Here is a 14,138-nt window from a genome sequence, read left to right on the forward strand (position 1 = left end):
GGTAATATTATAAATGTCAAGTGAAAAATGACAAGAGTAATGAAAGATGGTTCATTTGTTTAAGGCTATGGCTTGGTCTTACCTCAAAAGTAAGTTTTAATATATACTATGATGCCATGTATATGAAATATCCTACATAGAGATAGCAGCAATGTTGTTTTAATTACATTGAAGAAGATTTCAATCTGTGATCTCTTGGATAAATGCCCAGGAGTAGAATTGCTGCATCATAGGGAAGTCCTATGTTTAATCTTTTAAGGAACCTCCGTACTGATTTCCAGAATAGTTGAACAAGTTTACATTCCCTATTGCATTTACATTCACTACTAAAACAGTGTAGTAGTGTTCTCTTTTGTCCACATCCTTACCAGTATGTGCTACAACTAGTTTTCTTGATAATAGTTATTCTAATTGTGGTGAAGTTGAATCTTGAAATTGGGATGAGATTGAATCCTGATATTGTTTTGATTTGCATTTCTTTTATAACCAGAGATAATGAAAAATTCTCAGGTGTCTATTGGCCATTAATACTTCTTCTGAGAAATCTCTCTTTAAGTCTTTATTCCTTTATTAATTTGGTTTTGTTTCTTTGAGGGTTTAGAGGAGTTTAGTCTATTAAGCTATTAGGATATTTTAGATATGAAGCCCTTGTCTGAGGCATACCTAATAAAAATCTCCCATTTTGTGGACTTTCTATTTATCTTTTTAGCTAATTCCCTTGCCTTGCAGAAGCTCTTCTTATTGTCTTTCTTTGATTTGTTGTGATTTTTTATCTTTACTTAGGAAGTTTCAACCTGTGCCAAGGAGCCCTACTGTTCCCCTATCCCTTCCTGTAATATTTCCATAGTATCTGGCCTTACATCAAGGCCACACTAAAGCTACCAGCACAACCATGTTTGTTGTAGCATTGTTTACTAGAGCCAAGATGTGGAATCAATCCAGATGCCACAAAGTGAACAAATGGATGAAAAAAATGTGATATATATATATATATATATATACAATGGAATTCTACATTTCCATCAAAAAAGAAGTATATTGTACCATTTGTAAGGAAATGAAAAAACAAAAACCTACACTTGGGCACACAGTACACTAAACACTCACACAGTGAGATCAAAGGAGGATATTCTTAAGAAAGGATCACAAAACCTCAATAGCTATGTGCATATGAACATATAAAATGATATTTCTTGAAATGTACTACAAGAAATGGAAACAGGGATGTTTTTGTTATTTTCTTTTTTGTTTCTGTCTTTTTATTTTTCTCACTGTTTTTGTTTTCCATACCTTTTGTCTTATATGTAAATTAATTAATTGGGGGGGATGGGGGAGCTCAGAAATGGTGGGACAAAAGTCGAACAAATGCAGCAGTGATACTCACTAGATACTGTGTTGAAAATGAGCTATACAACTTGGGGAAGAAGGAGTTTAGAGATAAAAATCTGGTAGAAAGCAAGGAAAAGGGGTAATGCTGTTAAAACAGAAATGTACTGGGCTGGGAGTCTGGTCTAGTGGTAGAGTGCTCACCTAGCATGCACAAAGACCTAGGTTTGATTCCTCGGTACCATATACACAGAAAAAGCCAGAAGTGGTACGGAGGCTCAAGTGGTAGAGCACTAGCCTTGAGAAAGTCCAAGGACAGTGCTCAGGGCGAGTTCAAGCCACAGGTCTGGCAAAAAAAAGAAAAAAGAAATGTACTCATATCAGTTATGTTACCATAACCCCTCTATACACTTCCTTTACAACAATTTGAAAAGTGAAGATTACTTTCACTCAGTGCTAGAAAGATGAGGAAATTGGAGGATGATATCTAAAATTAGTTACCATAATAGCTTGTAGGAGTCAATGAATATACTAAAATTACATGAGTTGATAAAGTATTAATCAATGAATCACAGCCAGTAAAAAGCCAGTGTTAGTACTGAAAAGTAACCTAGGTAGAATTAGTTAAATATGCTCTCAACATGCCTGTTTGGAGGGCTAACAAACAAGCATACAATAGCACCACAAGGCAAGGCAAATGATTCAAGGTGTGCCATGGCTAAAGGCCTTCAGGTCATCAAGGAGGTTTGCAGACTGTATTGTTTAGAAACCTGGACATGTCAGGAAGTAGGTTTACCTGTTCATCCTCACTTTTCAGAATTCCATGAGTCAGTATGCTCAGTCTATATAAACTAGTATTGATGGTGAAGATTTTGATGAAATCAACATATACAGAGCAACTAAAGCTTCTATAGATTTGTCATTGTCGTCAGTGACATCTGTAATGAGGACAAATGATTCATGTGATTACAGGCCTATTCTGTAAATCCAAATATTAAAATCATACCAAGTTTATAGTAGTTCCATATTTGTTTTGAGGTATAAATAAATCCACTTATGGTTGGGACTTTTCTACAGCCTTTGGGTATTCAGAGAGAGACCAACAAAGCACTTCATAAGAAAACATTTGTTGTCATTAATGGTATTTTAAAGAAGCAACAAAGATAAAAATATTGGTTACGTGACAGTGACTCAGACTTGTAATCCCCACTATTTAGGAGGCTGGCATCTGAAGATGCTGATTTGAAACCAGACAAGGCAGAAAACTTTGTGAGTCTCTTGTCTCCAACTAATCACCAAAAAGCTGGAAATAAAGTTGTGGCTTGAGTGGCACAGCATTAATTAGGCTTGAGTGAAAGAGACTGAGGGACACTGACTAGGCTCTGAGTTCAAGCCCCAGTAAGAGTACAAAGACACATAGATAGGTAGGTAGATAGATAGATAGATAGACAGACATATATACATACACATAACACACATACATGACACATAGACTGACATAATAAATTGTGTTACATATTGTATAAGCAAGATAATTATAAAGTCGCATACTATCTAGGAATTCTGCCAGTAAATAGACTATAAAATAGGAAATATTTCATTACAGATATAAAACTATTTGAGCAATTCACTATATGTGATAATTCAATATTTAACCCAATGTATTCAGAGAGTAGTAAGCAAGATTGACTCACCACAGTGGTGAACAAGGTTAGCACTCCACCCATGCCTGGTCTAGACTGAGTGGACGTTGGAACCCAATCCCTATTCTACTTATCAAAGGCACATTTGAGCACACAACTGTGTCAGGTCCAAGGGAGGGGGATAGAATGTCCAGTTCCTCCTTTAAAGGCTAGCCTTTAATAAGCCATATTATTACCTGTTATGTCACTTAAAAATGACTGCCACTTTAAAATACAGCGTTGTAATTTAAGTTATAACTGTGATTATTTAAATGGAGAAACTTGTTGTAGAGACTCTTTTGTTTTTTGGAATGAAGAAAACGCTATATCCAAAGGCATTTTCAGGAAAATTTTGGTAACAAATATTTTTAATCCAATATCTTGTTTGGGTCCAAGATACTATATTAAAAAAAGAGTTTGGTGCGAGGTGCAGTGGCTCATGCCTGTAATCCTAGCTTCTCAGGAGGCTGAGATCTGAGGATTGCGATTCAAAGCCAGCCTGGGCACTAAAGTCTGTGAGACTCTTACCTCCAATTAATCACTAGAAAACAGGAAGTGGCACGGTGGCTCAATGAGTAGGGCGGTAGCCTTGAACTGAAGCGCTCTGGGACAGCGCCGAGGCCCAGAATTCAAGCCCCATGTCCACAGTAAATAAATAAATAGATAAAATAAAATAAAAAAAAGTTTGGGCCTGGGGTTTCAGCCTAGTGGTAGAGTGCTTGCCTAGCATGCACAAAGACCCAGGTTCAATTCTTCCATACTACATACATAGAAAAAACCAGAAGTGGTGCTGTGGCTCAAGTGGTAGAGCTCTAGCCTTGAGAAAGCCCAAAGACAGAGCTCCGGCTGAGTTCAGGCCCCGGGACTGGCCAAAACAAAAAAAAAAATGCATTTACTAGACTGTTAGTAATATTTCTACAAGCCTTGTTTGCGATTGCAGATTCCATTCAGTTCATTCAGTCAAATGAGAAACTATGATTTTCTCTTTTGTTCTTAGAAACTATATATTTTCAAATGGTATGTTTTGTCTTTTCAAGTTGGAAGCCATATAAGAATCTGAAGCACTATTAGTATTCCATTTCAATTACAAGTTCTTCAGAGGGTGAGAAAATAGCCTGGAGGCTAAACCTCTAATCCATTTCAGCATAGCACCCTCCCCTGGCATTCATGCGGAGCTGTGCCAAGCGACCATCCAGGATACTAGTGGCTGAGAGCTCCCGGGAGGCCGGAAAGCAGCAGCAGAGTGTGAGGTCCTGGTGATGGAATTCCTCTCCTCCAGCGAGGGAGGGGCCCTTCCTCTTCTAAGCAGGCCTACATTTCCCCACTTTCTCCCTCCCCCTCCATTTTATTTTCCTCTTCTCAGCCTTCTCCAAACAATGTCAACTTGCCTATAGGTAAGCACCAAAAATAAAATAAAAATTTAAAAAACCCTCCTAGCTCACCCTTCCTATCCTTAAATCTTTGTTCTTCTCAATTAGCTCCAGTTATTTATTAGCTCCAGTATTTTATTTAGCTCCGCTCTTTGGAAACAGACTCTTTCTGCATTCAGAATTGCTAACATCCAACTGGCTAGCAAAGATTTCAAGATGATGATTAGAAAAGGTGTCCACTCATTCCAGAGAGTCTCTCTGGCTGCTCTTAAACTTTCTCAGTTCTTAGCCACTTTGGATAACATAAAAACAGGCATGAAGAAGGATCCTGGGCTCCTGGGAGGATGTGTGATCTCAAGAAACTCTTCATTCAAATCTCAATTTACAATGCCCATCAAGCTGGGAATATGTCTTCCAGACAACAAAGCAATCCACAGCCAGCTGGTGTCTCAGGGCTAGTAACAGTGTATTGAAGAAGAAAGGGCTCTGATCTTTCCACTCTTTTCAACTCCTGCCTTGTTAAGCCAAAGGTGATATCTACACTTAGAAAGTTATTTATCATGTGATGCCCACAGATTTTAGTTACAGTAAGATAGTAAGTCTCATCTAACTAACTTCAAACCAGAATCTTAAAATCTAGGTGCCTAACAAGGAACCAATGCTTCCTTTCTGTTATCCTGTCTATTCAGAGGGCTGTGAAGCAAACATCAGAGTATAGAAAACAACCTGGGTAGGGAAATCCACCAGACTCTTATCTCCTTAATCACCAAAAAGTAGGAAGGAAAGCTGTGGCTCAGTGGTAAAGTGCTAGCCTTGATCAAAAAGCGTAGAGACAGCACATGTGTTCTAAGTTCACACACACACACACACACACACCCCTAGGTGTGTGACCAATGGCCATAGATCTGTACTTCTTTGTCTTGGGCAAACGTTTACTTTCATCACACACCTTTGTCAGTTAAGAATGGTCATACTGGTCTTTATTAATTACATTGGTCATTTATTAATTTCACCAAAGGCCTTAAAAACATTTGGATCCACTTAAAGGATTACATTTTTTAATTTTGCTTCAAAGGTTAAAAAAGCTAACTAGAGCCAATTCAGATGACTGTAGCTTTTTTGTTTTTTCCCTCCTGTTTCATTAAAAATAGCTTCCCGAAAGTGACTGTTATAGCTCAAGCTTGTATAGTAAGGGGGAGGGTAGAGACATTTTGATATATTGTTGAGTAAATGTAAATTGCTGAGACGCTGAATCCCAAATGAAGATTAGCAAGACAGTGCTGGCGCCACGAAGGTGTGCTCTTAAGAGTAGCCTCCAGGCAAGGTGGTTTAAATAGTATTAAGCTACGGAAAGCGAAAGTGTAAGCAATTTTCCTTCACAGTTTTTGAAGGAATGCACCATACATCACGGAAGGCTTTCAGAACATTCAGACACAGGAAACTGATTTCATATCTTAGAAACTTAATTTATGGTAATTTTAGAAGTATCCATCCAAAACTCATAAATTCAAAAATGTTAAATGCTTAAAACTTATAGTGTGTGGGGGGAGAGAGAGTTAAAAATAAAATTACTTCCTTCTGAAATTGAAGAGGTAGGAACATGTGAAGACTAATGAAGATAAAATGCCTTTCAAATTATGTAGCTCAATTTATATAATTTTTTCTTAATTACTGTCAGCAGAGATGGGGCTGACAGCTCAGATCTCTGACTTCCTGATTCTGCTTTGAGACTAACGGTCCAGCATAGGTGGCTCATGTATGTAATCCTAGCTACTCAGAAGGCTGAGATCTGAGGATTCAAAACCAACCTGGGCAGGATCCTTACCCATCTTATCTCCAGTTACACACACACACACACACACACACACACACACACACACACACACACACACACACACACACACACAGTGGAGCTGCAGCTCAAGTGATGAAGAGCCTTGGCCCTGACTTCAAGCCCTAGGAGTCTCTCTCTCTCTCTCCCCCACCCCCCCCCCTCTCTCCCCCTTCTTTCCCTCCCACCACATAAACGATGAGACTAATGATGGAAACAATAAGCACATGGAATTTTAAGTCTGGAGATATCTTGTTATCAAGTATTGTCCTGGAAGCCCACACGTTTGGTGTTTTGCTTAACTGAAATGAAAGCTTTAACACTGTATAACTGAGGATCAAAAGAAGGCCAAATAAAGAAGAGGAGGAGGAGGAGGAGGAGGATGAGGAGGAGGAGGAGGAGGAGGAGTAACAGTGATGTTCACCCAGAAAAGGTAATGCCAAGAGAATAGCAAGAGTGGACAATATGAGAGGATGCTAGTTGATTTCTGTCAATCTCCCATGCAAAGACAAACTGACTTTCAGCCATTAATACAGACTGAGGAAGTGTCAACAGCTGTATCTTCACAAGACAAAGCAGACTTTTGCATGAAAGTGTTGGTGACTTTTCTTCTTCCAAAGTTATCAAGAAAAACAATTGGGTGTTGCTTTTATATACTTTTATATACTTGAAGAGTATCCTATACTTTCCTTCTCTCAAACTGCAACGCACAATCCCTATGACTCTTTTTAATCAAGTCATTGCACTGGTTTAGAGTGCATCCATTCCATCCCCTATTGTCTCTTAAAAATGAAGTTTAAACCAAGTGGGTGGCTCAGACCTGATGTCCCAGCTACTCAAGAGGCTGAAATCTGAGGATCCTTGTTTGTCTGCCCCAGGCAAATCCAAGAGACTCTTATCTCTAAATAACCACCAAAGTTGGTTGGCTAGACAGCCTTCAGCAAAAACAAAAACAAAAACAACAAAACTAAACAAGAATGCAAGGCCCTGAGTTTAACCACCAGTAATGACACAAAAAATTATAAATAAAAACAAAATTCAAGCCATTTTTTTCTCACTTAAACTTTTTTGGAGTTTTTCTGTTTGAATTTCTTTACCTATTGTAACACATACATGTTTCTTTTCTTTGACATTTTTGTTGCTCCTTCTTCTATATTTCCTATATGCCTTTTCCTATTCTATTAATCGTGATTTGTTATGTACCCGGTATTTTCCATTGATTACGTACATTCCTTTAATGATCATATGTTCTAGAAGGAATAACTATACGTAAAGATCTTATTAGCCAGAAAAGTTTGTATTTATGCAAAAAAGTCATAGTTTTATTCTTTACACAGAAAACATTTTTTAAAAATCTTTTCTTTAAGCAGATTCCCTCACAATCTTTGTGAGACAAACTCTGTATTATAAATAATAATCCATTCTTGGGGAATAGGGAGTTCTAACTCTTTGCATTTAATGTGTTTTTATAAAACTTATCTGTATTTTATGAATATATCTCTAGCAGGACGCTTAACATATATTTTGGGAACAGCTCAACAGAAGTTGAGCAATGCTGTTTACACAGTAGCTAGAGCTCTTTCTACTACTGCCATCTAGTGGTTCCATACACTATGTACAATTTTCAGAAGTATTTTCTTAGAAATTATATGGGAGCAAAATCTACACATCTAAGAGATGCCCCAAACTGTAAAACATAACTTCACAATGTATTGAAATAATTCCTGGTTGATGTTATCTAAAGAGGATTAAACAAAATACTTGAAAATAAAACTCACTAGTTAAAGATAGGTTAAAATATACCTACAGGAGCCCAGTGGTGGAGTGCTCGTCTAGCATGGGTTCAATTCCTTGGTACTACATACACAGAAAAAGGCAGAAGTGGTGCTCTGGTTCAAGAGATAGAACTCTAGCCTTGGGAAAGCCCAAGGACAGTGCTCAGACCCCGAGCTCAAGTCCAGGACTGACAACACACACACACACACACACACACACACACACACACACACACACACACACCCCAAGTCCTGAAGAAATGTACTCCTCTTCTACCAGTATCTGTATCTGAGCCAGGCTCAGTGGAAACTCACCCAGGTGTCAGGCTAGAAGCAGAAAACATACCCCATTCAGTATCTGTCTATGTCCATTCAGACCCTTACAGGACCTTTGAGACTGGAAGAAGAATTCCCAGACTCCTACTGATCTAAAGAGCAAATTTCCTCAACAAATTCTCTATAGTCACTTCAATTTTCTTAATTTTGGGGCAGATGAGAGTCAGTGATATGTACCCAGCACCTAGTATAATTCCTAGTAGTAAGTAGTACTCAGTAATCCTTGTTGAATGGATTTGGCAGGTAATAAAAGGAACTGTTGCTCCAGAGAAGAGTCTGATGGGGCCACTGGCTTAATATAAACATAGTATAGTGTGTTGTCAATGAATCCTTATGCTGCCCATGAATCCTGCAATTTCTCCTGTTTCACTGGGAAATATAAAGGAAGCTGATTTTGAAATCTGACATCTTCATTTTGGATTCTTCCTTTGTAGCTCTTTACCAAAACCCTTTGTGCCAGTATAACCTGTACCGTTTACACATCATCTACCATCTTCCGGGAGTCAAGCTGCTTGACCGAAATCGTAAGGTCTCCTTCCTCCTTGCAGAGAAATAGTTGATAAGCCTTGCCTTGACTACGTGGTTTTAAGATGCAGTGGGGAAAAAAAGTCTGAAAATTTGTCTCTGTAAAAGAATGCTTCCGAATAATCACAAATGGAAGTTCTTCAGTGGCTTAATTTTCCATTTTTACTTTCTCTCTCTCTCTCTCTCTCTCTCTCTCTCTCTCTCTCTCTCTCTCTCTCTCTCTCTCTCTCTCTCTCTCTCTCTCTCTCTCTCTCTCTCTCTCTCTCTCTCTCTCCTGAAATTGAACCTAGTTTAGAAATCCATTTGTCCACCTCGTCATGGAAAGGTCATTGAGCTGAGAGCATGGATCATTGAGCTGAGAGCATGATACTGCTTGGATATCAGTGTGCTAGATGTGCCACCACTGACCCTGTGCATCTCACACGCTTACCTCAACAGTCAGAACATTGATCTCACTATTGTAAACTAGACTTTCATTGGAATCCATGTGTTCAAACAGTCACAATTCCATACCACTTTTGTAAATGTATCTTATACTATTGTGTTTGCTTTTTAGAAGGCCTGTACACCCAATTAACCTCAGTGCCTCTGTTTCACAGTTCTGTCGTCAATCTTACCCTTAACTTCATTATCGCTCTCCTTACTTTCTAGCTCTACAAAGTATTCTTCACAATTTGTTACTGACTAACTTCTTTCTATTAGGACATATCTAAAGCTCATGGTTAGGGCTCTTCTTTCCCATAACATTGAAGAAATTTAGGAATGTTCTAGGCTTAGGGATCCAGGGAAATAGTATCCCTGGTGATTGTTAGAAAGTGTCTACAGGCAGTTGACTACATGATTGAGCTCTACCTGATGACGTGAAGGATGTATCAATATATCCTAGCTATTTATGGGATTGAAGAGCTAATTGGAGTTACCCCTTTATGAATCTATTTTGACAAGATGTTTCCAAACCCCATAGTCAACTGTTCGATTGTATTTAAGATCACCTTACATATCTATTTACCATCCTAGGCACTAACATCCCTTCCTATATTTACCAGAAATTGCAGATAAAGAAAGAAGATCAATAATTACCATTTTCAATCACAAAAAAGCTCATACCATTCAATCAATCGCATTTGGAAAAAAAGTAGATGCCTCGTGGAACACCAAATTACCATTCCGGCAGAAACTGGTCCGCAGGCTGCCATCAGGTATTTTGAACAAAAAAAAAAAAATTAAAAATTGAAAGTCCTGAAACTTTTAGGAAATTTGTTAAAATATGTAGTAACTCAAGAACTATGTTATTAATGATTAACTAGGTTATTAATCAACAATGAACAGAAAGGATAAAGTAAAACAATGAGGCCACATGGAAAGGATTTCCTCAATTTGTTTAGTGTGAAAATTCCACAGGTGAAAGAACACTTAATGTCTATAGGTGCCTCATTCTCCAACCTCCCGACAGGATGCTCAGCCTCCTTCCTCATTCTGAAAGGACCAGCCTTCTCAGGGGCTTCTCCTATCTCAGTGGTTATCCCACTGCACAAGAATCTGGGAAGAGGATGTCTTATGTAGCCACTGAAATGTTTCTGGAGTAGACTTCACCTCAATTCATTACTTAGCCTGCAAGTCTAAAGCTAAAGATAATCCACTCTAAAGCTAGAATGTCATTATCAAAGATAAGGAAAACAAAGAAATAATCAATGCAATTTGACATCTAATCTATATACTTTCCCAACTTTTCCAAGAAGACAGTTGCCCTTGAAGCCAAATCCAGTACAACAGGCAATTATTTTTCCCTGTGGTTTTACGGCTAGGCCAGTCATACAGTTGAATGCCTAGAGTTTTGGGATTACTTCCTTTGCCTTCTTTTGTGGTTTCTCCTACTTCCACTGGAATAAACTAGTGCCTGTAGGACAGGTGCAGAAGATCAATGTGTGGAATGGTGGGTGGGCTTCCAGATTCCCCAAAGACCTGCAGCTCCAGGAACTTAGTAATAATGAAAACACTTCCGTTATTTCCTAAATTAGAATCTTCAGCACCCAGCTGCTATTTTGTTTTGTTTGGGTTTGCCTTTATATTATTGGGGTTTGAACAACTCAGGGCTTCCCTATATGCTGGGCAAATGCTAAACCACTTGAGCTTCCTTCCAACTGTGTTGTTTGTAGTTTAATTTTGATGTGGGATCAAACTAACTTTTGGCTCAGGCTGGTTTCAAGTCCAAGGTCCTCCTGCCTCCATCTCTCAAGTACTTTGAACTACAGATATGTACCTTAACACTCAACCTAGCTCAGTTGTTGTAAATCTTCTAAATGATGGTAACAAACCTTCCTGGCAGCAAGAAGCCCACATAAAGTAAAAGACTGGTCTTGACATCAGACTTTCCTATATTTAAATACCAGCTCTGCTGATAATTAGAAATTTTAGTCTAGACCTTAGTTTTCTGATTTAAAAATGGGCTTCTTACCTTCATTTGATTGTTGTGAGGTAAACTACTGAAAAACTGGATCTGACACTTATCAAGTGTTCACTAAGTGGAACTGCTTCTGTGTACCAGCCATGTTCTTGGTTTTCTTTTGCTTCACATAGCCAGACAGTGGCTCAAACTGCATGTCAGTGAATTGGTGGAAACAAGTTACACTGAGCTAGGGAAGGAAACTTTGGAAGAGGGACTTCCCCTCAGAGCACTAATATATGACAGTAACAAGGTACATAGATAATCTTGTCTGTCTTCCAGTGCTATCATTATCATAGGGGGAGGAGAGATGTGGTCACAACCATTTCTGCTTTACATTGTTTTGATTGTGCTCCACGCTAGAATATTAATGTATTTTTCATTCTTTGTATTGTATTTCATCTGAGCCATCAAATAAAAACCAGAGGAAGAAAGAATACAAGGATTATTTTATTGCATTCATAACTTTTTTCTTCTGAACTTCCAAAGGCTGTACAAAGGGACACAGTTCTAAAAGAGCATTCAAAATGACAGAATTCACTATCCATGCCATTCATTGATAAGAATAAGAATAGGCCCAACTTTATTGGAAGATAAGGTGGCAGTACGTTGACATGTAAACATGTGTAACGGACTTAAAATCCGTTCACACGCATAAAAACATGTCTACATTGGAGGCTGTTAGCTGTGGTGTTTCTCATTATGATGCAGATATAATTTGAATGGTCTCACATAAGCAAATAATGGAATCATTATTGCACACTGGTATAAACCAATGATCCCTTACAGAATCATTCCATTATTTCATAGTATACTTGGAATATTTTAAGACACATTAGAGTAATATCACAAAATTTAAATTTATCGGCAAAGCAATTTATGCATCCGTATGAACAAACTCTTAATAGCATTTTTTTTAATGCTAGAGGTTGAATGCAGGCCTTACATATGCTAAGGATGAACTCTGCCTCTAAACTCTACCCTCAGTGTTTCACAGTGATACTTTTGTTTAGATGCATTGGGAAGGTGAAGGAGGTACTTCACTTTTTTCTTTTTTTTTTTTTTTTGCCAGTCCTGGGCTTGAGCTCAGGGCCTGAGCACTGCCCTTGGACTTTCTCAAGGCTAGAGCTCTACCACTTGAACCTCAGCACCACTTCCGGCTTTGTTCTATGTATGTAGTACCAAGGAATCGAACCCGGGTCTTCATGCATGCTAGGCAAGCACTTTAACCACTAGGCCAAACTCCCGGCCCGGTATTTCACTTTTTAAGCCTTGTTTTTATTATTTATATTTTTTTGCAAGAGGAAAGTATTCTTTTTTATATAATTTGTTTTTTTATTAAAGGATTTATTAACATTGATTTTTACATCATATTTCAAGTGATGTGTTTAACAAACAAGTATTCAAGAAGGGAATCTCTATATACAATCACTGACACTTAGATTTTAGAACATAATTAAAATTAGGCTGAGGGTTTGTATGTCATAGATACATATTAATCTATGTAATAAAACATTATGTCTATAGAGTCATAAATTTCTATAACTATAAAATTGTATTTGTCTTTCCAATACCATGTCTATAGCATTGGGGAAAGTATTCTTTTTGTGATTATTCCTTTGTAGAAGAAAGCATAGCGAAATCCTGCCATTTACAACACTATAGATAAGCCTGAAGGATATTATATGGAATGAAATAAGCCAGACATCCGAAAGCAAAATGCTACTTAAAATTATATGCATACAAGACCTAAAATCTCAAACTCAGAGAAACAGAGCACAGAATGATGGCTGTGGGGGTCTCCCATATGGGGAGATGTTTGCCAGGGGGCAGTTTCAATTATGCAGGACAACTACATTCTAGAGATCTTATGTAATGTGACTATATATAACAATATGACATACTTGAAATTTGTTTAAGGGTGGATTTTAAATGTGTTTACCAACACAAGCACAACCACAACAAAAAAAAAAAGGTAGCTATGTCAAGTGGTGAATATGTAAGCTGTGATTTTTATTATATATTTTATAGTTATATTTTGCATATTTATAGATACTATTGCATAGTTGTACATCGTAGGTATGTATAACTCCAATTTTTCATTCCTCAACATTATCGAGGGAAATGTAGAAAAAATAGGGCCTGGAGAGAATCAAAATGCACAGGTTGTGAAAGAACAAGTCTGAGTTTCTCAAGGCAGTGGTAGATCAGGCTCTCTTCCTCTTGTGGCACACTGGCAAGAGCTCATAGGATGGGCTTTAGAGACCCAACAGGTGGTGGAAAGTTCCATCTCTATTCCAGCACTAATCCTTTTGGAGAGAAGTAAACAAAGCAATGCTATTCTGGAAGATACTGCAAGAGCTTCTAAGCTTTGAGGTCTGTATAGTCCTTGAGCTCTAAAGCTAGAGGAGACAGAGATTCTTATGAGCTGGGGGATTTGTTGTTCTTTTTCTTTGAAGTAAATGCCAAAAATCCGATGGGCAAAAATGGCCCTTATATATTTCTCTTCATTTTGGAACACCTGTCCATTTAGAGGCGTATAGGATTGTATAAAGAAAAAAGAAGATTCACTTCTGCAATGTGAATGTCAATATCTTAGTTAGAAAAAATGCCCACTTGGAGTTCATTGGCAACTAAACTGATTTAAGCATTCTGTTTGTAAATCCTGTTCATTTGTCTTGTATTAAAGAACTTAAGACAAAACCAACCCTTTCTAAGAGAAATTTTCAGTTTGGGGTCAAGTGTCAAGCCACTTCTGGTCAATTACTTGAAATCACAAAGCAAGTTTTCTAGTTAGAGAATTATTCTATTGTTTATTCCAATTTTTTTATTTATATATTTTTACTATTC

The 14,138-nt window shown here is 37.8% G+C and overlaps 1 protein-coding gene across 1 annotated transcript in view; it reads left to right on the forward strand.

Annotated features, from left to right (window-relative positions):
* The window catches only part of Lrrc72 (leucine rich repeat containing 72), a 49,535-nt gene that overhangs the window by 33,786 nt on the left and 1,611 nt on the right, over nucleotides 1–14,138 (forward strand). Inside the window, exons 6-7 of the mRNA XM_090332722.1 lie at nucleotides 8,755–8,844; nucleotides 9,892–10,044. Coding sequence (XP_090188848.1) covers nucleotides 8,755–8,844; nucleotides 9,892–10,044 — 243 coding nt within the window. The remainder of the gene's footprint in view (nucleotides 1–8,754; nucleotides 8,845–9,891; nucleotides 10,045–14,138) is intronic.

This window comes from Megascapheus bottae, chromosome 5 (assembly GCF_031878675.1).
Source record: "Megascapheus bottae isolate mThoBot1 chromosome 5, mThoBot2.hap1, whole genome shotgun sequence".
Lineage (NCBI taxonomy): Eukaryota > Metazoa > Chordata > Mammalia > Rodentia > Geomyidae > Megascapheus > Megascapheus bottae.